The sequence below is a fragment of the Phycodurus eques genome, chromosome 2 (assembly GCF_024500275.1).
Source record: "Phycodurus eques isolate BA_2022a chromosome 2, UOR_Pequ_1.1, whole genome shotgun sequence".
Lineage (NCBI taxonomy): Eukaryota > Metazoa > Chordata > Actinopteri > Syngnathiformes > Syngnathidae > Phycodurus > Phycodurus eques.
Window position 1 is genome coordinate 39,585,986 of NC_084526.1, and position 25,625 is coordinate 39,611,610.

The following is a 25,625-nucleotide window of genomic DNA, read 5'->3' on the forward strand; positions in this document are numbered from 1 at the left end:
ATGCATGGTGATACCAATACTGGTGAGCCAAAACTGTGCTAGTGAGCCAAAACTACTAGTGACCCTAATGAAATTATACTGGTTAACATCTAGGGCTTCACTAGTTGTACTAGTAGCATGCAGATGGCAACAAGTGCTGTTTTGCCTCACTAGTAACATGCAGTTGAAAAAAAACACCAGGAAGAGGAGGTTTTTCTGGTGTTGCTGAATTGTCTTGTAAAGTGTGCGTAGGTGTGTATAGAATGTTGGCTCCCTCTAGTGGTATATGACAGAATTACCGAATTAAATGTTTCAGCTGGCCATCATTTGACAGCAACTATCATTTTTAATCCAGTACAGTATATTTGCTTTGCACAGTTCAGTTGTATTCAACTTTTCAGTACAATCAAATTTGCGAGGACAAAGAGGCTTACGAGTACACAAATGCTAACACAGCTTTCCAGAAATCCATCAAGATGTGCACGTTGATACTGTGACGGTGTTACTTGGAACTATTCACCTGAGCGCAAACATGGGAGTAGTGCGTAAGTGCGTTTTCTTTCCGAGATGCGGCGCTCCCGGGAGACAAATGGGGCCCTCCGAAGGCGAAAGAGCCCCACGTCGGCGGCTCGCTTTTCCGGCTCTTCGTGGCGGCGGGGGAGGAGGACACCTGCGCGCCGGAACCCTCGCAGCTGCACGGCCTCTCGTCCTGCGGCTTCAACGCCACTAATCCCCTCATCATCATCGGCCACGGGTGGTCGGTAAGGTCACTCGGCCTGGCTCGGCCTCGCTCGCTGTGAAGCGTGACGGGAACGCGCTCGCCGCGGCCACACCTGCGCTATTTAATGAGGGCCAGATCACAATGCTTATTTTGGATTGACACGGTCCGAGTTATTCATTTCACAGTCAGCTTTGCTGTTGTGGTTGTCGTTCATACTGAGAGCTGTTTGGCAGATTTTGCCTCTCTCGTGTAACTAAATAAGGGAACCAGAATATTAGAAACACCAAAATAATGACAAACATATTGTTGCATTCATAATAAAAGACTATATTAATTGAAGTATTTTACATAAGTACACATACAAGCCTGATTTTGGCACACGTGAACTGTCACAAATGACTGTTGCGATTATTTTGTTGATTACAATGTGCACATTTTCACTAATATCATTTTTAGAAAAACCCAAAAACATTTTAATAACTAAACAATATATGTATATATAATGTACAATATTTCCTCACTGAGCAATGAAAATAAAGTATATATATATATATATATATATATACAAATAGATTTTATTCAAAGAACAAAGACCAAAAGTCAGTTTTTTTATTTATTATTTTTTTTAAACTGAAACTGAAAAGAAAAGAAAAAAATAATTAAATTATACAAATCAATTATACTATAAGAATAGAAGAACAGGCAAAAAGATGCAATCTTCCGGGAATAAAGTTTTTGGATGTCATTTTTTTTTCAGTGTAAAAAGTATTTGGACTTTTTCTGGTGGAGGGTCATTTTAATGGTGAGAGGACAAAGTTAGATTTAGGACGAGTTAGGATAACACACAAAAGAAAAAACAACAACAACAACATTAAATTATTTGAAAAATATTGTAAGACAGGAATAAAAAATACATTTGAAAAGTCACACTCTTAAGAGAATAAAGATATATGTATTTTTAAGAAAAAGAGATAAGTGAATCAAATGCATGTTTTTTCAAGATACAATTCTTGAAAAATAATACTTTATGACAAAATCTTTGAATAGAGTATATTATTTTAAGTGTGGCCCTCCTTTGTAGAAAAGCTTATTTCTCTGAATTTTGCTTTAATTTTAATCGAAGACGAAGAACATTTGTTTTGCTGTGTTACCTACCAAAAGTTGGCAATATGCATCATACTGGGACGTACTTTGGATATTTTGATTGTCATATTTTGCAGCAAAAAAGGGACAAATATTACAAATATGACGCTTAAAGGTCCCGTATTTTGCCTATTTAGACCTCCATGGAGTGACTCTCTAACATGGACTTTGTATAAAAGTGTCAATTCCATTCCGAAAAAAAAACCTTGCTTTTGTCATACGAGTGTCCAGAAAAGGCCCCTCTGACAGCTACTTCTGTTTGACCCAGTTTTGCATCCGCTCTGTCCATATTTGGTTTCCTCTGATTGGTTGCCTCCGTGTAGAATACCCACTTGTGAGAGGACACGTGTTTGTTATGTTGACACAGCTGGAGCGCAGAGGTCGGTGGAGATCTTCACTCGTGACTTAGGTAAGATCGGGAAATTCGAATGACCTGATTTCAGGCCTCTCGGCTGAAAAACGGCTGGAGCTCAGGAATACATCTATGGCACCTTTAAATACAGGAAAAGGGTAGGGGGGAATTTACAGCCAAATGATGATTTAATAAAAAAAATGTCATTGAAATTCAAGTAAATGTTACAAAACAAACCGCTCAAATAGATTAAATGCTCATGTATTGTACTTGTACTTAACAAATCTATTGTACCGGATTTTTTAAAAAGTTGAAGTTATTATGCACATGATGCACGTGGACGTTTATTTCAGTGATTCTTTCACATACCACTAGTAGACAATTCAGAACATTAGTAGAATGACTGTCTTAGTAGTAACATTTTTTCCACTACTCTGTGGCATTTCTGCACATTAGTAGGACAACTTTCACATACTAGGAGGACAACTACATGTTACTAGTGAGGCAAAACTACATAGTGGGAATTTTGGTGCTACTAGAAGGGTCTGGACTACCATTGAGTGACACCTACTAGTTGGCCGTCATAACTAGTTGCGGTTACGAGTGCAGCTTAGTAGTTTACTTAGGTTGTTAAGGTGTAATTGCATCCTAGTGGGCCCATAGTAGCAATAGTAGTGGGAAACAAATGTTACTAGTAAGACACAGTCGTTCTAGTAGTGCAATGAATTGTCTTACTAGTGAGGCTAAAGAATGCACTAGTTCAAGGACCTTAAACTGCATATCAAGGATCCTAAATAAATGCTCAAACGTCTTTCCAGAGCATGCTCCTCCAGAATGACTTTGTCATTTGCACCTTCCATGACATCAAATGTTTAGTGAATCTGAGTAATTAACTAAGTAGTCCCACTCTTACAGGAGCACTACGAATATTCATTCCGGAAGTTTCATTTGATCGGCTACAGTCTCGGAGCTCACATCTCTGGATTTGCCGGAAGCTATTTTAAAGGGCCAGAACGAATCGGAAGAAATCCTAGTGAGTTTTCGACATTGTCAAGGGGAAAATACGATGACGCGTTAGCGCCACAAAGGAGGCGCCGATGACATTTGGACAGGTCTCGACCCCGCCGGCCCGTTGTTTGAAGGCGTGTCGCCCGTGGACAGACTGTCCCCCGATGACGCCGAGTTCACGGACGCCATTCACACGTTCACCCACGGGCGTCTGGGCCTGAGTGTGGGCATCAAGCAACCTGTGGCTCATTATGGGTTTTACCCCAACGGGGGCGACTTCCAACCTGGATGCGACCTACGTAACATCTACGAGCACATCTCCGAGTACGGACCTGTTGGTGAGACACGGCACGTGCCAGTCACAACATTAGGTACACGATGTCATAAGAGACAACACAAGAGGTTTCATACAGTAGTTTCCAGTCATCCGTTTGCAAACAACTGACTCTATTCCTAAAGGCGTACACGTGCGCACACACATGCGCACACAAACAAATACTCACCCGCTTTCTCTCTCTGAGTGATGGAAGAGTAGAAGAGGCAAGTATGGTGGACCAGGAAATAGCAATGATGAGTAAGGCGGAAGTTAGAAAGGCACTACAAGGGAGGGAGAATGGAAAGGCAGTTGGTCCTGATGGAGGCGAGAGTCAAGAAAAAAGTCAATATTTTCCCTCAGCAACAGTATGGTTTCATTCCTAGGAAGAGTATCACAGTTGCCTTGAGGTTGTCTCTGTACAGCCTATGACAGAGTACCCACAGAGGAACTGTAGTACTGCATGAGGAAGTCTGGAGTGACAGAGATGTATGTTAGAATAGTATAGGACGATGTATGAGGGCAGCAGAGGAGTGGTGAGGTGTGCGACAAAGAAGTTTAAGGTGGAGGTGGGACTACATCAGGGATCAACCTTGAGCCCCTTCCAGTTTGCAGTAGTGATGAATAGGCTGACAGGTGAGGTTAGACTGGAAAGGAGAGGAATGAAGATTAGCTGAAGTAAAACAGAATATATGCGCATGAATGAGAGAGGTAGAGAAGGAAGAACAAGGCTGCAGGGAGAATAAATAATAAGAGTGGAGGTCTTTAAAATACTTTGGATCAACAGTCCAAAACAATAAGTGTGATAAGTAAGTGACAAAACCAGTTCAAGCAGGTTAGAAAGGGTGAAGAAAAGTGTTGGATGTGTTATGTGGCAGTAGAGTCACTGTTAGGATGAAGGGCAAAGTTTATAAGACAGTGGGGAGGCCAGTCATGATGTATAGCTTGGAAACAGTAGCAAAGCTACTAGGTAGCGGAAATGAAGATGATGAGGTTCTCTCTAGGAGTGATCAGGTTTGATAGGATGCGGAAGACAGGCTTAAATGAAAAAGGATGACCCACTTTGGCAACCCCAAACGGGACGAGCTGAAAGGAAAAGAAGCATAATCATTAGGATTTCTTCAAGGCTTCTCACAAGATCAATACGGTGGTCTTGCTATAGATTGTTTTATTTTAATGAAATATCTTCATGCGTTGGTCTTTTATATGCAAACGCAAACCTGTCAGTCAGAGAAAACGAGCTTGGTCGCGTCCTCCTCTGGTGCTCTGTCATAACATTGTTTTTTCTTAATTGGTGACGCCACCTCAAAACAGAGATTTGCAGACCCTGGATGCGCTGAGCCCGTTCGTCTTTGCCGGCGTTGACAGTTCCTCCTTGTGTGCGTTGGAGCAGATGAATTTAATTCCCTCCAGCTGAGCGCTAGTGCCTCGCTGATTGGCGGTGTTTTGGTGCCTCTCAATGCAAAAAGGCATCCGCATGAAATGACAGCGAACGCCACATCAAAGCGTCTGTCAAACTCGGGAGTTCATTAGCAACATGTGCCTTTTCCTCCCTGCGCTCGGTCCGGCCGTCCGAGGCGAGCTGCCTCCAGGCTACGCAGTCTGAGAAGTGAGGATCCACAGAGGAAACAGCAATGTCAACCCGTGATACGTGTCAGCCGTAGACAGTGATGATGTCAGTCTACACACGAATGTCGGGATGAAAGCCATTCGAAGCCTGTCAGAGCAAAAGGTAGTCTTCCATGGTCCCTGTTATACAGTCGTGCCTTGAGATACAAGTTTCATTTGTTCCGTATCCACACTTGTAAAAATCATTAAATTGAATGTAAAAGATGAAACCGTTTTTTTTTTTGTGCGCGATACTACGTTCAGGTGGACAAGGCGCACACACCAGAAGGAGCAGCACGGAATTACAATGACATTGAAACAAAAACTCTTTAATTCTTTACATTCTATTCAATTACTGTATATTATTACTCGAGCACTAATTTTTCTATTTAATAAACATGCTGAACAGTTTTGTTGTATTTCTTGGGTGAGCTGCAACCAAGTACAGTAATCACTCACTGTATTGCAGTTCACTTATTGAGGATTCAGTGCATTATGGAGTTTTTGGTAGGTCGTTTAGTGCCGTTACTCACCGACACACCGTTGATAAAATGAGCTTTTTTTTAGGCCACATTATATGATCGTACATTGGCAACACAAGACTCACACGAGATCTATTGGGCTCTCATGAGCAGAAAATAAACCTTGCTAAATTGGCCCTCATACAAGAATCTGTCAAGAGTTTTATGAAATAAATTCACAAATACCAACCTTAGTCTGATGACTAGCAAACGTACACACTCATAACAATATCGACAGGAACAAATGCAAATAAAAAGCAACGTTTAGCTTGATTTTCTAAGCCGACAGTAATGTAGTTAAAGACATCACAGCAATGAATTGTGGGTTCCCATAATGCTTTTAGCTGAGTACATTGGCAGGACCGTCAGTGTGAGGAGCGGTACAAGTGCTAAACTCAGGAAATCGCCTGCTCACACTCGAAGGTGCATCGGACTTCGCCCAACCAGTCTACATGTGTTTTGTGGACTTGGAGAAGGCGTTCGACAGTGTCCCTCGGGGGGTCCTGTGGGGGGTGCTTCGGGAGTATGGGGTACCGAACCCCCTGATACAGGCTGTTCGGTCCCTGTGCAACCGGAGTCAGAGTTTGGTCCGCATATCCGGCAGTAAGTCGGACTCGTTCCCGGTGAGGGTTGGACTCCGCCAAGGCTGCCCTTTGTCGCCGATTCTGTTCATAACTTTTATGGACAGAATTTCTAGGCGCAGCCGAGGCGTAGGAGGGGGTCCGGTTTGGTGGCCTCGGTATTGCATCTCTGCTTTTCGCAGATGACGTGGTTCTGTTGGCTTCATCAAGCCGTGAGCTCCAACTCTCACTGGAGCAGTTCGCAGCCGAGTGTGAAGCGGCTGGGATGAGAATCAGCACCTCCAAATCTGAGAACGTGGTCCTCAGTCGGAAAAGGGTGGCGTGCCCTCTCCACACGTACGGGATGAGTTCCTGCCCTGGAACGGGAGATCGACAAGCGGATCGGTGCAGCGTCTGCAGTGATGCGGACTTTGCATCGGTCCGTTGTGGTAAAGAAGGAGCTAAGCCGAAAGGCGAAGCTCTCGATTTACCGGTCGATCTTCGTTCCCACCCTCACCTATGGTCACGAGCTGTGGGTCGTGACCGAAAGAACGAGATCCCGGATACAAGCGGCCGAAATGAGTTTCCACCGCAGGGTGTCCGGGCTCTCCCTTAGCGATAGGGTGAGAAGCTCGGTCATGCGGGAGGATCTCAGAGTAGAGCCGCTGCTCCTCCGCCTCGAGAGGAGCCAGATGAGGTGGCTGGGGCATCTGATTCGGATGCCACCCGGACGCCTCCCTGGCGAGGTGTTCCGTGCACGTCCCACCGGGAGGAGACCCCGGGGACGACCCAGGACACGCTGAAGAGACTACATCCTTCGGCTGGCCTGGGAACACCTCGGCCACAGCTGGATGAAGTGGCCGGGGAGAGGGAAGTCTGGGCGTCCCTGCTAAAGCTACTGCCCCCGCGACCCGACCTCGGATACGCGGTAGAAAATGGATGGATGGATGGGCATGTTGCCATAGGCTGTGGTTCAGGGTACGCAAACAGAGCACAAAGGCATGTACTCGTGTAGTGTGTGTGGATGGTGACCTCAAGTGGACAAAAGAAATACTAACACCTCTAAAGCAACACATATTGGCATTGAGTTGAAACCTTTGATAATAATATAACAAACAGTCACTACTTCAAAAGAACATTTGCACAGCACTGTAATTGAGATGAAAAAATACATTCATGTCCGACTTTCATTCTATGTTGCAGGCTTCGGGCAAACGGTGAAATGTGCCCACGAGCGCTGCGTGCATCTCTTCATTGACTCGGTGCTCGACGAAAGACCAGCCGATCAGGGCATACGGGTGCAGCAACAACCGGGCTTTCGACAAAGGCGCCTGTCTGGACTGTCGAAGGAACCGCTGCAACACACTAGGCTACAACATCGAGAAGGTCCGCACGGCGCAACACAACAAGAGGCTCGAGCTGAAAACACGCTCCAGGATGCCCCGCAGGCGTATGTACACCTCAACACACCGCTTTTGCTGTTATACAAAAGAAATCCCTCGTTTATCGTTTATCGGTCGCAGGTAGGTTTGGAACCACCACCGCAATAGGCGAAATCCGCCTAAGTGTCGGCTACATATTTTGTTTTGAGCATTTATACATATTTTCAAGCTGCATGAACCTTCCCAGACTCTCAATTAATCTCCCCTACACACCTATTAACCCTCTACCATACTCTTATCAACACTTTATATCTTCTTAAACACTGCGATTAGCTGGCGACCAGTTCTGGGTGTATCCCACCTCTCACCCGATGATAGCTGGGATAGGCTCCAGAACGCCCGCGACCCTAGTGAGGGTAAGCGGTACGGAAAATGGATGACCAATGAATGAGCAAGCAGCAAGCCACAGTAGTACTGTACACTATACATTTTATCCCTTGTTATGCGTTTTAATGGATTCTTTATTTTTATTTTTTTAAAGCTTTAATGTTTTAGGCTAGGGAGCATTTATTTTGCCGCAGAAAAAAATACATCATATGCTCAAAATCCCACGATATGGTGAATTATGCATGATATGAACATGAAAAAGAAAATCTGCAATGCATTGAATACACAATAGGTGAACTGCGATAAGGGAACACTGTACATGCCGAAAAACATATTTTAGTAGAATTCTATCATGAACCTTCAGGTCTTGTTTGATTTTATTATTATGATTTATTATTATCCTCACAAGGGTCGTATTGTCCTTTTAAATATATATATATATACACACGATTAATAACATAATAAATAGAATGTAAAGGGGAAAAAACGTTTGTGCATCGTGATAATTCAGTGTGCATTGTGCTGCTCCTTGTGTGTGCACCTTGACCCCCAAGGTGCAGTATTCCTACACCTTCTTGATCACCCTGAACAGACATTGGGGGGGGGGTCTGATGTTGCTCACGTTCCACTGGAAGGGATCGGCTCTGTGGAAGAACGTGTGGAACAGAGTGCAGACCATCATGCCTTGGGGCGGACATGACACCAAACCACTGCTGACTGTGGGCAAGATCAGTGTCAAAGATGGAGACACGCAAGACCGGTATGAAGACCTTATTTCCCTCCACCCCCCTTTTCCTTTTTACCTCCCAAAAACCTACCAGAATTTTCAAAAGTGTGAATGGTTTAGTTGTAAGTTTAGGGGTTAGTAAATATATATTGATTTAAAAAATAAAAATAAAAAAAAAAGCAATACAGCCCGTTTTACAAGTGTTTCGAAATACAAGCTGTTGTTCAGCTTCTTTTTTTTTTTTTTTTTTTTAGTTTGAGCAAAAATTTTCGATACGAGCTCTGTATAATAGCAGTGAACTCAATTTTCACAAGCAGCAGTTTAGCAGATCGTGACGAATTGACTATTAAAATCAGGAAAAGGGTTAGTGAGCCATTTGTAGATACAACAAATAATACAAGCATCATGCTTTACATTTGAATCTACGTTACCTTTTCAAATTGAAGTTATTAGTAAAAGCTAGTTGTCATAGAATTATATTCAAGGTTATTTTTATTTAAAAAAACATTTCCCCCCCCGAGTTTGTGGCGCCCCTCAGAGGCCACGGCACCCTTAGCATTTGGCAATATTGCCTCATCGGCGAGCCGATTAACGTTTATGCAATACATTTTAACTGAATCGCTATCTAAGAACTTAAGCGCCTTCCTTCAGCAGTTATCTGGCACAATTGTGACATGCGGTTAGCTAACTAGCTATGCGTAAAGCAAGAAAATGCATCTTCACTTCGAATAGTCAGGTGGCGTGGCCCTTTAGAGCGCCTCGTTGTTGGTCGTGAGTATACGCATGACACGGTGAGAAAGAACAGAAGTGTGATGAGTGGAAAATAATGGTCATTTCGAAAAAATAAAGCCAGACATGACAGCCAGCGTGTGTACCGCGGCTGCAAACTGGCGTGGCCGCTTTAGAGTGCCTCATTGTTGCCACGCGGAATAATCTTGCGACGACTTAGCCACCGGAAGCTTTAAGCGGATATATTTTTGCAGCTCAAACGTAGGGATGTGTAAGCATAAGAAAGAGGCTAGACAAAGTAGCATCCGTGTGTTTGATTGACAGTTTAGCTGGTTTCAGCGGACACACCTCGGTGAGTGCGCAGACAAGTTTTGAAGGCTCACTTTGTATCCAGAACTTTCCAGATTTGTTTCATTATTCAAATTTGACAGGTTTGTGAACACTCCTCGCTGTGGTGTCACACATTTAGAATACATTCTTAGTTCAGGATATACTTATAATAAACCCTTGATTTTTGATGAACACTTGGGCCTACTACACTACTATATTTTCATTTTGGTCACTGTGATGGTACATTGAGAGCCAAGTATTTTTTTTTTTTATGTGGCACTTGTGGAAAAAGTTAGAGAACCACTGCTGTAAACCATTAAACACCTCTTTCTGAAACTGAGATTAGATGAAATTGGACTCTTGGTAAAAACTGATAAATGACATTGGTAGAAAACAAGTCTAGAATGAACCCCATTTTACACAAATTAAATCTGGGAAATAATGTATTTTTTTTTTTTTTAAATACAGTTTTCAAGAGTCTCAATTCAATTTAAAAAAAATCCCCTCTCTTGGTAAGTTTCATTACATTTGCATTACCTCAGCTAAAATGTTACGGGGGGGAAAGGACACAAGGTGGACACAAAAGATCAGCAGAGCCCAGTGGGTTAATGCATTTCAAGTAGTCAGAGGGGTTTCAGAGAAAAACAGAACATAACATTTAAGAGCACTCAAGTTACAGTACAAAAAAAAAAACAAGGGACATTAAAATCAGGCAGGTAGTGCTGCAATTGTCACCACTTTCAATTTGTTTACCTCAGACAAACTCCAGTGTTAAGAACATTCACAGCTTTAAACATTGCCATTTACATGTCTTTAACCCTCAATAAGTACAGCTCCAATTAAAAAAAAAAACAGCAACAGAAAATTGCAATTTTACACACACATTGCAGCACTTGAGTCTGTATCGATTTGGTACAACACGTATTACTTAGTGAATTGGCTTTGAGTGAATTGCCTGCTGCAGTCCAACTGCTCACCTCGCACGCAACAAACGGCAACGGTGTGTGATAAAACACCGGACTAAATGTTTATTGTGCTATGCCAGAATCCAACTTGTGTTGTGCACATACATCAGTGCATTTCCTCCAGCATATATTAAAAAACTAACAGCACATTTTTAGATCAAACAAACCAGATTGCAAAATGGGGAGCCGGAACAGGGGCTTCTTAACGGATGGACAGATGAATGGAAGCGGTCGCATTCTTATGGCTTCGTAAAAATTGCACTCAGGTGCCTGTGCATGCGGAAGAACTTATTGCCTTGTCAAGTCAGGCAGAGCTGCTTTGACAAAATAAAAAAGGTGACAAATAGGGTTGGGCGTCGAGAATCGAAAACCGATCGGAAACGAGACCAACACTTCGGTTCTCCCAGAATGGCTCAAATTAAAACATTTCGATTCCCACGTTCGATGCCGACAGTCCGCCGACCACGAAGAAGAAGAGTGGCGAAAACCAACGAAGACGAACGCGCTCGAAGACGTGCTCGTGCAAAAGTGTGTCTTAACTATCTTTAAATAAATGGCCAGTCACCTCAGTGCAACACTTGGATTAAGATTATATTGCGCAAAGGCTTTCACGATGTGTAGAAATCTTACACGCTCGTATCTCAAGCATACAGCGCATAGTTTTGAACATTTCTCAAAGTTCAACCACCCAAAACAAAGCTGGAAGGAGCTGTGAAATCCTGGAAGACATTGCAAAAGAATGCAAAAGTTTGGTGATATCACTTTGGTGGAATCAATGGGTCAGATCTAAACATCAACTGGAGATAAAAGATGAAATATTCATCTCAGAGCTGTATTTTCCTGACTAGCACAAATCCGGCACGGCCTATTTCTGCTACATAATGAGCTGGTGATATTCTAACAGTGGGCGATTTAAGTATGTCCGCACAATGAATCCATCCCCCACTCGTGCACGATCGAAGTTTCCCGGAGGGGAGTGTTGAAAAAAAAAAAAAGACACGGCAAATGTCGTACAATCACGTGGAAACAATATGAAGGTGATGTTCGGAAAGCGTTCGCTCTCATTCAGAAGCATGCAGAATAGTTTGTCTCCAAGTGTTGCTTGGCAGTAAAATGTCACATTTCACTTGCAGTCCTGCTGCGGTCTCAAGCGGGGAGCGACACACACACACACACACACACACACACACACAAAAAGCAGTACAGTTGGAAGATAGCTGAAGAGAGGCCATTGTAAGGAAAGCTTCCTCCCTCCTCTTTCTCGCTGGTAAAAAAAAATATATATACAGCCATGAAGAGCACGTAGCAGATCAGTGAGTCTCTTGTCCATATAAAAGCTATGAGATGCTGGCTATCACAGCACGGAGGCCTTGAGCGAGGTTGTTCGGGCTTGCATCACTTCAGTGACCTGAATTCAGTTGCACCTGTTGTTCAGAATTACAATCCCAATTCCAATGGAGTTGGGACGTTGTGTTAAACAGAATATGATGATTTGCAAATGACGTTCACTACAAAGACAAGATATTTAATGTTCAAACTGATAAACCTGATTGTTTTTAAGCAAATAATCATGAACTTAGAATTTTATGGCTGCAACAAATTCCGAAAAAGCCGGGACAGGGTCACGTTTTCTTTTCACAAGATTCAATAAACGTTTGGGAATTGAGGACACTAATTGTTGAAGCTTTGTACAAGGTGCAATTCTTTCCCATTCTTGCTTGATGTACAGCTTCAGCTGTTCAACAGTCCGGGGTCTCCGTTGTCGTATTTTACGCTTCAGAATGCGCCACACATTTTCAATGGGAGACAGGTCTGGACTGCAGGCAGTACCCGCACTCTTTTACTACAAAGCCTAACTTCCCTATAATTGTACGTTGAGGAACATTGCCCTTAAACTGTTCGACTATTTTCTCACGCACTTGTTCACAAAGAGGTGAACCTCTCCCCATCTTTGCTTGTGAACGACTGAGCAATTCAGGGAAGCTCCTTTTCTACGCAATCCTGGCACCCACCTGTTCCCAATGAGCCTGTCCACCTGCGGGATGTTCCAAACAGGTGATTGATGAGCATTCCTCAACTTTCGCAGTCTTTTTTGCCACCGGTCCCAGCTTTGCAGCTATAATATTCTAAGTTAATGATTATTTGCTAAAAACAATCAAGTTGGTCAGTTTGAACATGAAATATCTTGTCTTTGTAGTGTATTCAATTAAATATAGGTTGAACATGATTTCCAAATCATTGCATTCTGTTTCTAATTTATGTTTAACACAACGTCCCGACTTCATTGGAATTGGGGTTGTAATTAAGAACTACGTACAATAAAGGTACAGGCACTCTTTGGGAGTCAAGTGCTTCCAGTGTAGGCACAGGAAAGGAGCGAAAGGCTGAGAGCAAAGATCTCAGGGTCTCATCTGAGCCATTTGGTAGTCCTGTCTGCGATGGCGATATTGTCGCGGTGTGTGCGACTGGGCGCTGGCGTGGCTCTTCCTTCCTACAAGATAACAAGAGCTGTCGACTTCACTTACATTCGTCATGCAGAGGCAAACCAAAAACAAAACAAAGGCTGCTTTACACACATACAATTGATTATCGTATGTTAAGAGTCTCAAAAATTATACAGTCAATCGGCCACTGAGAATACAAAACGGTATTATATCAGTTGAAATATGTGCTTTTAATAGTCTTTTCAGCACCGTGTAGCATTCCCACCTTTTATTGAGAAAAAGTCACATTTGACGTCTCCCCGTTTAAAATCTCACGGCACACCACAAAACAAAAATTCAAAAGTAAAAGTAAAAACAGCGGTGCTTTTGAGTCGCTCTGTGAAAACACACGTGAAAGGGACTCCCATTTCCTTTGTCGTAATTGTACGGCAGTGCATAGTGAAAAGAAATAAATCGATAATAATTGGGGGGGGGGGAAAAAAAAAAAAAAAAAAAAAAAAAAACAATCAGCTAAGTGGCACGGCAGCTCGTATCCCGAAAAACTCAGTGGCGGTACCACTGTATTTGCATATTCGGTGTCATGTGTGGTACCTGGCAGCGGCTTTGGAGGAGGCAGCTTGGGGTTGCTGCTTGGGGTGTGGATGCTGCAGACTTTAATGAAACCGGCCATTAACAAAATCAAAGTGATGCCCATCAAAGCCACTGCCCACCAGTGATCCTGCACGATAGACACAACTTGAATTATGACACCAGGGAAAACATGAAAACAAAATAACCTTAACGTAATGTGTTTTGTGAATAGATGTGTCCTATCTTTATATACTCACCACTATCCACTCTGCAATGGTCTCATAGATTTCTCCACTGAATATGGCTTTCTTTAGCCTTGACAGAGGCCCGTCTGCATCCACCAGACGACACCTCATGAACACATCGCAGTAGCCCTTGAAATCATTGCACGGCGAGCCGGGCTGCAGACTTTTAATGCTTCTGTTGAAGAACTGGGCCCATTTATCCGAGCCTGAGCTTCTGCAGGTACTAGGGTTCACTGAGGTCAGAAAGAATTTTTTTTTTGTTTTTTTTTTAATTTAACTATGAGCGGCACTATCAGGCAGCAAAATCCATAGACAGTTATTCAGACTATTAACTCACTTCTTTCCATGCAGCACACATGACAGAGTTCACCTGCCTCGTCCTTTCCGTCCACACTAGCGCAGGTACATTCTTCTAGATTGTACTTCTCACAAATGGAACCTGAACAGACCTGCTCCAAAAAAAAGTGGATAGTCGAAGATTTTTGACTTAAATCAAAGTACACGAATGACAACAAGTGAAACTGAAGGTCACATACCCCGTTGATACAGACTTGTGAGTCCTCATTGCAAGAGGTCAGATTTTCCTTCGGCTGCGAAGTAGGACACCGAGCGGTGGTTCCGCTGCACCTGCCCTCGAGGGCACACTCAGATTCCTTCCTGCACTTGTCAAGTGTGCCCTTAAAAGCGCAAGTCTCAGTGCAGCATGGGCCTTGACTTGGACTGCGGGAAAAGGGTTTACTTTCAAACAATGGATAATACAAAGTGGGATAGTTGAGGGCTATTTCGGAAGGCAAACACTGATCCACCAGCGGGTGTGGAGCTGTAGCTCCCAAAGTAGTGTTGCTGAGCTACTCGCGGCGGAAGGGCCCAAGCGAATGGTGAATGGCGAGACGTTCAACAGTAAAGAGGCTCACAATTGCCAATAGCTGCCACAGGATGGCGGCAAAGCACTACTTTTGTCTCAGTGAAGTGCCTCAATATCGTTCTTTGGCGCCGAGATGCTTCACGATGGCATCAACGTCATACTTTTTATTACGAATATGCGGCTGTATTGTTCAAAGAGGAACAAAAATAATAAGCGAAGGGCAATGGGGGACACCCAGCATTTTGTGTTCTTCCTTTCTCTGTGTATTCTAGTTATTTTGTTACCTTTTTCAACTTAGCGCAACGATGGAAATGCAATGGTAAAATATGGCGGAAACAGGGCTATATGCTGTAAACATTGATCACATCTGACCTGCAGATCTTTCCAGGTTGGAGTTTACACCTTTTGCCCTCCTCTTCATTGGCGTTATAGCAGCAGATGTCTGTACACTCATCACTGTAGCCGCAGTCACATTCTTCTCCCTCCTCCACAAGGCCGTTGCCACAGATAGGCTGTCCAGACACTGCGCATTCAGACGCAATTAAATGAAAACTGCATCCCAACCTTAGCTGCAGAAAACTTATTTATCACAGTGGGGCGTTTAAAGGAGCAGATAGTGGGACAGCAATATAAAATAAATAAGGACATGACGTCTAGAATACAATGAAAGTAAAACTACAGGACTTACCAACAAAACAGCTATCCTTTTTCTTTGCCAGAACAGCACTCATATTGCCGACGCTGCATGTTGAAAACTTGTTGTTGTTGATTTTGTCTCCTGAGGTGGCTCGTGCATACATGATGTAATTGCCCAGTTCCTTTTGGGCCTGATTGGAAGACTCTCCGGGGGTGCACTGGAGCCCAGAGTCATGCTGCCAATATAGAGAATGCGTTGCCGGTTACAATGTCGAAAGGTAATGTCACAAGTGGCAACGGTTGTGTGTTTCGTGCGTTTGCACTTACGGGAGAGCCAAAGTTGTGTCCGACCTCATGGGCGAAGGTGATGTGCGACACCTTCTGAGGGACGTGCGAGGCGTAGTTCTGCACGGTGATGATGCCAGTGTTCAGGGACTTCCACTTCCCATCAGAGTACGGTCTGTATTTCTCACAGATGCCTCCCGAGCTTCCTGTGGTCAGAGGGCAACGCTGATTATGCACCACAACAACAAATGCTACTGTATGTTTCTGTTTTTACTTGCAACGTGACAAGAGGACGCAATCTTTTGTGGAATATTCGGGGGGGACCATGGAACAAGCACTCATTTCCAGACTGATACATGTCAATCACTTCATTTCTTGACTGTTCTTGATTTTGTTTGGATTGTGTCATTTTGTTGCATCTTTTTTAGATCTTTTATCCGACTTGATTTTGTCCGACAGTTTCTTTTCAAGTGATTTCTGAATTGAACAGCTCTGGAGGTAATCGGGCTCGGGTGTGATCAGTGAAAATCAACCAAAAGTTGTGAATAGCCACAATTAATTCGTGAGTTAACAGGTGGGGGGGTTATCCACTTTATCCACAAAGGTTTTTTTTTTTTTTCCTTTACTTAATGAATGAAATCACCATTTAAAAACAGCATTTTAAGTTCACTTGGGTTATATTTGTCTGATATTTACATTTGTTTGATGATCTTGAACATCAAAGTGGGGAGACTATGCAAAAACATAAGAATTTGAGAAGGGGGCCAATACTTTTTCACAGCACGGTATCTGTGGTGTTAACCGCTTCCTGCTTAGGTGGGAGATGATTCCTCCAAGGTCAAGGTTGTCCTCCTCTGGGATAACTCCCTTCACAGGTTGCCGCAGCTGAGTGAGAAGCGGGCAGCCATTAAGGCAAGTCGCAAATCTGTTGCGGGGATGGGCTGAAGTACGTCGTGGGGAACCTCATCTAAATCTTCAACACAACAAATTTCATCGGGCACCTGAAGAATGCACACAAGGAGGAGCATGCCGCGCTCGAGCGACGCAGCGTGGAAATAAAAAGGAAAAGCCACACAGACGCAAACTCCCGTCCATATAGCCGGGACAGTGAGAAAGTTAGAGTAAGCTTGTCATTCACAGTATTTGTTAAAGTAATTTAATTGCAATAAAGTAACTTAATTAGCGCCCATTATTTCTCTCATGTCGTAATGTTGATTTGACCTAAACTTATGTCAGAGGCCAATCCTTGAATGGCCCCTAGAGGTCATTGAGGTTTTAACTTTTTGAGAATATTTTTGAAGATACTTAGTATACAGTACAAAAGTATATACAATAAATGAACAAGTCATGCCATCTTGGGATTGGATCGGTGATCGGTTAACGTTTTTTTTAAACTTGCTGATCGGTGATCGGCCGCAAAAATCCTGATCGTTTGAAGCCTATTAGAGACACTTGAGTGCAACTATATTTTTGGTACAATTACATAATTTCTTTGCTTTTTAGTAGATGTGGAAAAATTCATTGCCGGATGGACAGTGATCGATTATCAAATTAATCAACCACTGTTTTTATAATAGACTTGCAAACATCTGCTTTTACTTTGGAAATATAATTATATATATTTTTGCCCATATTCAGTTTTTTTCTATTTTCATATTTGTGCATTTTCTGCACTGTCAATTTGAAATAATGTCCTCATTTTGAATAAATGGATGGAAATAAAGAACATCCGTGTCACCATAAAAATAATTGATAAATCTATCCATTATCTGACTGGTTATCACATCCGCCTCACAGTTCTGGGGACCGGGGTTCAAATCCCAAAAACAAGCTATCCAATTAGCTAATATAATATTTACAACAAACTACTACAATATCAGTGCTGTACTGTACCAATGAGTTTAGCGTTACTATCTCTGTAAAGGCAGGATTGTTCATGGAGCTCTTGTATCGGATCTGAATAGACTTTGTGTACCTAACGAGGTGTCCAGCAAGTGAATATTTAAAAGAAAATGCCGCAGCTTTAGATTATGAGATAACATTTTTGAAAAAGTAAAAACCCAAAAGTCTAGAAAGTGAGGATATTTGTTCGACAGCTGCATGTGAGGTAACTTACTGTTCTAGAAGTAACACAGGAAGTTACTATCACCCAGGCTGCATGTGAGTGTGTGTGTGTGTGTGTGTGTGTGTGTGTGTGTGTGTGTGTGTGTGTGTGTGTGTGAGAGACAAACCTGAGGGAGCGGCGACCCAAGCCAAGCCGAGGACACCATCGGCGAAGTCCCTGTCGGTGAAGACGTACGCTAGGCAGTAGTCATCGTGGTTCTGTTCAGAGTTGATCTCCAAAAACCTCTCCACTCCGATGTTGTTAGGATAAAAAGGATTGTCCATCTTTTCATTTGTGGTGTTTATCTGAGAGGCATCAATAATCAGGACATAAATGGTTCTTCGACATAGGCAACCTTGGCTACATGCACAATCATCCCACTAGTGTTGCACTGGTATACCGGTACCAAAAATGTACAGCGGTAGGTCGCCAGTGAAAATGATAATATACCACGTTTTTTAAGAATTATTTTTAATTTTTTTCTTAATGCAGTGACAGCGCTCTTCAACCAATGTCTTTTGCGGAGCCGATCGATGATCGGCAAATTATGGCATTAAAGCCGATCAGGCGATCAGTATGAAACGGCAATTATCGTCCGATACCGATCAAGCCGATCAGATCGGTGTTAAGTCTAATACATACATACATATATCATACGCTCTTTCGGTATAGATCACGGTATATGAATAATTGATTGAATATTAACATGAGTCAAGAATAATAGACAAGCGGTACTTTTTCCTACTCCCATTGGACATGTAAACTGCTCAACGAAGACATCTATGGATGTTCTTTTCCTTTCGTTTAAATTTACTTCATTATGAATGACTGTTGTGTTTACATGTTCATTCAAATCTATCAATCAATCAATACATAAGCTGCATTAAAAAAAAAATGTGTGTTTTGCATTATTTATATCGAATGTTCAAGAGCAAACAAATTATGTGGTGCTTAGTGAAGCTACATCTGCGTACATGCGCAGAAACTATGCGCAGTAAGTCCAAATAGTGTCGGCCATACACAGGCGCTAAAAATGGAATATTTTGTATTTCCTTTTCGTAAATCCTGCGTGGCAGGACTGCAGCTCTTGTCAGAATAAGGTAAGCAGTATGTTATTCTTTCATTAGTTCTGATACGGCATTTCCTGCGGACTCAAATGCCAATTGGAGTCACCACGGATTTTGTGCACAGCCCTACCTAATATTATTTTGAAGCAATAAAAAGAAATATATTTTGAAGTTGTTTTGTCAGCTATTATGCCATTGCTTTTACTGATGTTTTAGATTTTGGCCGTGGTATCTGTTCAGTAGCAGCATTGAGGTATTATATCCACGAGTGCTCAGACTCGCACTCTAAATTCCAACTGGCTATTCGTACTGACATTAATGAATGACCTTTGTATCAGAATCAAATGGTTACTCCTTGTACTATTCAAAGATCTCAAGCTGTAATAGTCCAACGAATGGAAAATCCAATCTGATTATTTGATAACTATCCATAAACTTAAATAATATTAAGTTTTGCATCAGGTACAATACAACATCCATCCATCCATCCATTTTCTACCGCTTATCCGGGGCGGGTCGCGGGGGCAGTAGCTTTAGCAGGGACGCCCAGACTTCCCTCTCCCCAGCCACTTCATCCAGCTCTTCCGGAGGGATCCCGAGGCGTTCCCAGGCCAGCCGAAGGACGTAGTCTCTCCAGCGTGTCCTGGGTCGTCCCCGGGATCTCCTCCCGGTGGGACGTGCCCGGAACACCTCGCCAGGGAGGCGTCCGGGAGGCATCCGAATCAGATGCCCCAGCCACCTCATCTGGCTCCTCTCAATGCGGAGGAGCAGCGGCTCTACTCTGAGATCCTCCCGGATGACCGAGCTTCTCACCCTATCTCTAAGGGAGAGCCCGGACACCCTGCGGAGGAAACTCATTTCGGCCGCTTGTATCCGGGATCTCGTTCTTCGGTCACGACCCACAGCTCGTGACCATAGGTGAGGGTAGGAACGAAGATCGACCGGTAAATCGAGAGCTTCGCCTTTCGGCTTAGCTCCTTCTTTACCACAACGGACCGATACAAAGTCCGCATCACTGCAGACGCTGCACCGATCCGTCTGTCGATCTCCCGTTCCATTCTTCCCTCACTCGTGAACAAGACCCCAAGATACTTGAACTCCTCCACTTGGGGCAGGATCTCATCCCCGACCCGGAGAGGGCATGCCACCCTTTTCCGACTGAGGACCATGGTCTCAGATTTGGAGGTGCTGATTCTCATCCCAGCCGCTTCACACTCGGCTGCGAACTGCTCCAGTGAGAGTTGGAGCTCACGGTTTGATGAAGCCAACAGAACCACATCATCAGCAAAAAGCAGAGATGCAATACTGAGGCCACCAAACCGGACCCCCTCTACGCCTTGGCTGCGCCTAGAAATTCTGTCCATAAAAGTTATGAACAGAATCAGCGACAAAGGGCAGCCTTGGCGGAGTCCAACCCTCACCGGGAACGAGTCCGACTTACTGCCGGATATGCGGACCAAACTCTGACTCCGGTCGTACAGGGACCGAACAGCCCATATCAGGGGGTTCGGTACCCCATACTCCTGAAGCATCCTCCACAGGACTCCCCGAGGGACACGGTCGAACGCCTTCTCCAAGTCCACAAAACACATGTAGACTGGTTGGGCGAACTTCCATGCACCCTCGAGGACCCTGCCGAGGGTGTAGAGCTGGTCCACCGTTCCACGGCCAGGACGAAAACCACACCGCTCCTCCTGAATCTGAGATTCGACTTCCCGACGGACCCTCCTCTCCAGCACCCCTGAATAGACCTTACCAGGGAGGCTGAGCAGTGTGATCCCCCTGTAGTTGGAACACACCCTCCGGTCCCCCTTCTTAAAAAGGGGGACCACCACCCCAGTCTGCCAATCCAGAGGCACTGTCCCCGATGTCCACGCGATGTTGCAGAGGCGTGTCAACCAGGACAGCCCCACAACATCCAGAGCCTTTAGGAACTCCGGGCGAATCTCATCCACCCCCGGGGCCCTGCCACAGAGGAGCTTTTTAACTACCTCGGTGACCTCAAACCCAGAGATAGGAGAGCCCGCCTTAGAGAACCCACACTCTGCTTCCTCATGGGAAGGCGTGTCGGTGGAATTGAGGAGGTCTTCGAAGTATTCTCCCCACCGACTTACAACGTCCCGAGTCGAGGTCAGCAGCGCCCCATCCCCACTATACACAGTGTTGGTGGTGCACTGCTTTCCTCTCCTGAGACGTTGGATGGTGGACCAGAATTTCCTCGAAGCCGTCCGGAAGTCTTTCTCCATGGCCTCACCGAACTCCTCCCATACCCGAGTTTTTGCTTCAGCGACCACCAGAGCTGCATTCCGCTTGGCCAGCCGGTACCCATCAGCTGCCTCAGGAGTCCCACAGGCCAAAAAGGCCCAATAGGACTCCTTCTTCAGCTTGACCGCATCCCTCACCGTTGGTGTCCACCAACGGGTTTGGGGATTGCCGCCACGACAGGCACCGACCACCTTACGGCCACAGCTCCGGTCGGCCGCCTCAGCAATGGAGGCGTGGAACATGGTCCACTCGGACTCGATGTCCCCAGCCTCCCCCGGAACATGAGCAAAGTTCTGTCTGAGGTGGGAGTTGAAACTCCTTCTGACAGGGGATTCTGCCAGACGTTCCCAGCAGACCCTCACAATACGTTTGGGCCTGCCACGTCGGACCGGCATCTTCCCCCACCATCGGAGCCAACTCACCACCAGGTGGTGATCAGTTGACAGCTCCGCCCCTCTCTTCACCAGAGTGTCCAAGACATGTGGCCGCAAGTCCGATGACACGACCACAAAGTCGATCATCGAACTGCGACCTAGGGTGTCCTGGTGCCAAGTGCACGTGTGGACACCCTTATGCTTGAACATGGTGTTCGTTATGGACAATCCATGACGAGTCCAATAACAGAACACTTCTCGGGTTCTGATCGGGGGGGCCGTTCCTCCCAATCACGCCCTTCCAGGTCTCACTGTCATTGCCCACATGAGCATTGAAGTCCCCCAACAGAACAATTTAATCCCCAGCGGGAGCGCTCTCCAGCACCCCCTCCAAGGACTCCAAAAAGGGTGGGTACTCTGAACTGCTGTTTGGTGCATACGCAAAAACAACAGTCAGGACCCGTCCCCCCCACCCGAAAATGGAAGTAGGCTACCCTCTCGTCCACCGGGGTAAACCCCAACGTACAGGCGCCAAGCCGGGGGGCAATAAGTATACCCACACCTGCTCGGCGCCGCTCACCGTGGGCAACTCCAGAGTGGAAGAGAGTCCAACCCCTCTCGAGAGGACTGGTACCAGAGCCCAAGCCGTGCGTGGAAGCGAGTCCGACTATATTTAGTCGGAACTTCTCGACCTCACACACCAGCTCGGGCTCCTTCCCTGCCAGAGATGTGACATTCCACGTCCCTAGAGACAGCTTCTGTAGCCGGGGATCAGATCGCCAAGGGCCCCGCCTTCGGCCAGCGCCCAGCTCACACTGCACGCGACCCCAATGGCCCCTCCCACAGGTGATGAGCCCATGGGAAGGGGGACCTACGTTACCCTTTCGGGCTGTGCGCGCCCGGGCCCCATGGGTGCAGGCCTGGCAACCAGGCGCTCGCCTTTGAGCCCCACCACCAGGCCTGGCTCCAGTGGGGGGCCCCGGTGACCCGCGTCCGAGCGAGGGAAAACCAAGTCCATCGTTTGTCGTCATCATAAGAGGTCTTTGAGCCGTGCTTTGTCTGGTCCCTCACCTAGGACCTGTTTGTCATGGGTGACCCTGCCAGGGGCATAAAGCCCCAGACAACTTAGCTCCTAGGATCATTGGGACACACAAACCCCATCCATGGGACAAAAACCCACCAACGTTTTCTTTGAGGCAGAAGCAGGCGCCATGATCAACCGCAAAACAAGACAGGACGGGCCCCCGCTACGAATGCACAGAAGCTACGCGGAGTAAGTCAAAATGGTGTTGCCCATAGACACAGCGACAGGGCAAACATTGTGGTAAATGCGGCGTGGCAACAGATGCAGGCAGCTCTTTTCAGAACAAAGTCGTATGTTATTCTTTGATCTGTTGTGATTTGAATCCGAAAATTCCGATTGCCAATTCGAGTCACCACCGATTCGTGAAGACGCCTGGTCTCCGCGTACAGTACCGAAGTCAGAATTTTCGGACCGTGTCAACACTACATCACATACTTCTTCCCCAGACTTCCATGTGAAGGGTTAATCCGGCTTTGCGAGAGCTTCAACTCACCCTGATCCTTTTAACCATGAAGCCGATATTTCGGATGCCGTTGAAGTCTGTGATCTGGTAAATGGCGTTAATTGCCTGAACATGGCTGGAGATCTGTGGCCAAAGTTAAGTTTTGGATGAATGGTCAAGCAAATATGGGGCATGTAAAGACAATGCATGTCACTGATGTGTAGTTGATCACACCTGTGCAATGACGGCTTCTCGACTGCCATAGTAGCTGTAGAATAAGTAGTCGGCCTGAATAAGGAGTTGGCAGGTATTTTTTTGTTGCGCCACTGCCCTCTTCCTCCTTAAAATGACAGGACCTTGGCTTCGCTCATCAACCAGTTCACTTTTCACTCTCTGTACAAATAAATTAACATTAGGGGGTACAAAAAAAAAATATATACATGTAATGCAGTTCTTCAAAATAAAACAATATATAGATGTAAAGGATATAGACCGTAAGTGGTAGTGTGAAGCAGTTTGGAGAGGATTTATTAGTATATGAGAGGGGCAGGGGTGTCAATAGTAATCTTGGCACTCACTTTGACAGGCGGGTCTACCGCAGATGCCTGGTACTTCCTCAGCCTTTCAAACACTGAGTGATCAGCACAGCCTCCATCAGAGCCATATTTATGAGGATAAGCTGGTAGATTGGCAGAAAAGGAGGACATGAATGATGCTAAACAATATTGCATTGTGGATCTCTCCGTTAGTGTTGTCATGTTGTAATGACAGGTTGTTACTCTAAAAAGTGTTATAATTGAGTGAAACATGCCGTGTTCAAGACAGGTTTGTTTTTGAACAATATTTGATTAAAAAAAAAAAAACATCACAACTAATGATTCTGATTATCAAGTATCAGTACTCAGTATAGGCGAGTACTCAAATCAAATGTAAGTACTTGCGCTCAGTCTGAATAAAGTTAGTATCGGTGCCTCCATATCTGCCGCTTTTTATTACTCGGTCGATCCCTCTTTTTCTAATTGCTGTGTGACAAAGGTGTCTCCAAGCTGACACACAAAAAAAAAAACAATCCTGCACGTGTGCAGCATGGAGTTGAGAAGCAGTCAGCGTGATGAGCTCTACTGCAAAAGTAAATCCACATTTACAGAGAAAAGGGCATTGCACTTATGTGTGTTGAGACTTAATTTGTGCACACAACTGTAGTGTAAAATAGCAGCTTTGTGGGGCATTCAACGTCTACTAAAAATTACAAAAAAAATAGCACTCTAGAGTATTATACTTTATCGAAACAAAGTAATAACAAATAAATGGAAAGGAATTCAACAGTTTGTGCATCATGATTTCATTCATTGTGCAGCTATGTCCGGTGTATGGGCCTCGGGCACCAGGGGGCACTATAATATGTATAATACATGAAGAAGATGGTCAAAACTGCTCAGGAAGCAACTTTAATACTTCTGTAATAGTATTGCCCCCACAGCATGAAGAATATATGCACATGAGCATTGTTATATTGTGTTTGTACATGTGTTGCTGCACCCTTTGTGTTCAAATACCCATCGCTTAAAATGGTAAATGGACTGCACTTATATAGCGCTTTGTCCACACCATCACAGTGTCCAAAGCGTTTTACAAAGCCTCACATTCACACATGCATATACCAATGCCTACTTAAAGGGTTATAAAACCACATCGGTGAGCGTTTATTTTTATGTATTTATTTATTTATTTTAGCCCTTCTGCGGTGTTTTTTCATTGTATGTTAGCATGAAGCTAGCACTTTCTTTGTTTTATTCTTCAGTTTTCTAGTAAAACTTCAACTGAGAGTGGCAGTACGCAGCTGGAAGCAAGCACTTGACCTTTTTTTGGGGGGGATTGTTCACTATCTGCCCAACTGCTGCTTGTCGTGTAGTTCGAAATTTTGCTCACAACTGAAGATCAAGACAAAAACAAAACTGGCCGAGGAAAAGCTCGCGTCTCGAAAATGTTTGAAAGTCGGGTCACTGGTATGTCGGTTTACCACTCCCTCCATTCCTGCGTTTATGCCTGTGCAGAGTATATTATTCGCCGGTTAGATATCAGGCTGTCCCGAGGCAGGTTGGGGCCCGTGTCAGACTCATTTGCTGTCTGCTCACTGCTATCTATTGAGTCTTTTGTAGCTTGTGTGGTGATTGTCATTCAAGTGTTTGTTTCATCATGCCCACTCACTTTATTTGTCTTTGTGTAGCTTTTAACATGGCGTGACTGGTTGAGAAAAATTTGCTCTTTATATAAATATAAAGTGGAAATAAATAATAGCTTTTAGCTTCAACAAAAAAACAAACATCATAAATTAAGTCAAAACAGTGGCAGATACTTACTGATGTCATCCTCATGATAGATGATGGAGTGAAAGGAGGTATTCTTCTCCTTCAAGTACCTTTCCGAGGGTTCAACGTAATAGGTTCCCTGCTGAGTTTTAATGAAGCCCTCGAAACGCCCGTTGATCACAGATCCATGGCTCAGTGTTCCATTTTCAC

General features: G+C 44.6%; 2 protein-coding genes across 2 annotated transcripts in view; one reads left to right on the forward strand and one right to left on the reverse strand.

Annotated features, from left to right (window-relative positions):
- Window positions 1–11,264, forward strand: lipca (lipase, hepatic a). Its single transcript, XM_061700784.1, is given in 8 exon segments — window positions 1–22; window positions 547–740; window positions 3,111–3,228; window positions 3,308–3,541; window positions 7,409–7,479; window positions 7,481–7,659; window positions 8,486–8,734; window positions 11,180–11,264. Coding segments are annotated over 8 exon segments (1,152 nt in total).
- Window positions 10,338–25,625, reverse strand: part of adam10a (ADAM metallopeptidase domain 10a) — a 23,166-nt gene continuing 7,878 nt past the window's right edge. The window contains exons 4-16 of the mRNA XM_061670636.1: window positions 25,467–25,625; window positions 23,685–23,785; window positions 23,341–23,499; window positions 23,158–23,250; window positions 18,002–18,179; window positions 15,813–15,976; window positions 15,538–15,721; window positions 15,222–15,372; window positions 14,521–14,704; window positions 14,322–14,433; window positions 13,997–14,217; window positions 13,761–13,887; window positions 10,338–13,216 (exon numbers count right to left, since the gene is read on the reverse strand). Coding sequence (XP_061526620.1) covers window positions 13,125–13,216; window positions 13,761–13,887; window positions 13,997–14,217; window positions 14,322–14,433; window positions 14,521–14,704; window positions 15,222–15,372; window positions 15,538–15,721; window positions 15,813–15,976; window positions 18,002–18,179; window positions 23,158–23,250; window positions 23,341–23,499; window positions 23,685–23,785; window positions 25,467–25,625 — 1,925 coding nt within the window. The 3' untranslated portion in view covers window positions 10,338–13,124. The remainder of the gene's footprint in view (window positions 13,217–13,760; window positions 13,888–13,996; window positions 14,218–14,321; window positions 14,434–14,520; window positions 14,705–15,221; window positions 15,373–15,537; window positions 15,722–15,812; window positions 15,977–18,001; window positions 18,180–23,157; window positions 23,251–23,340; window positions 23,500–23,684; window positions 23,786–25,466) is intronic.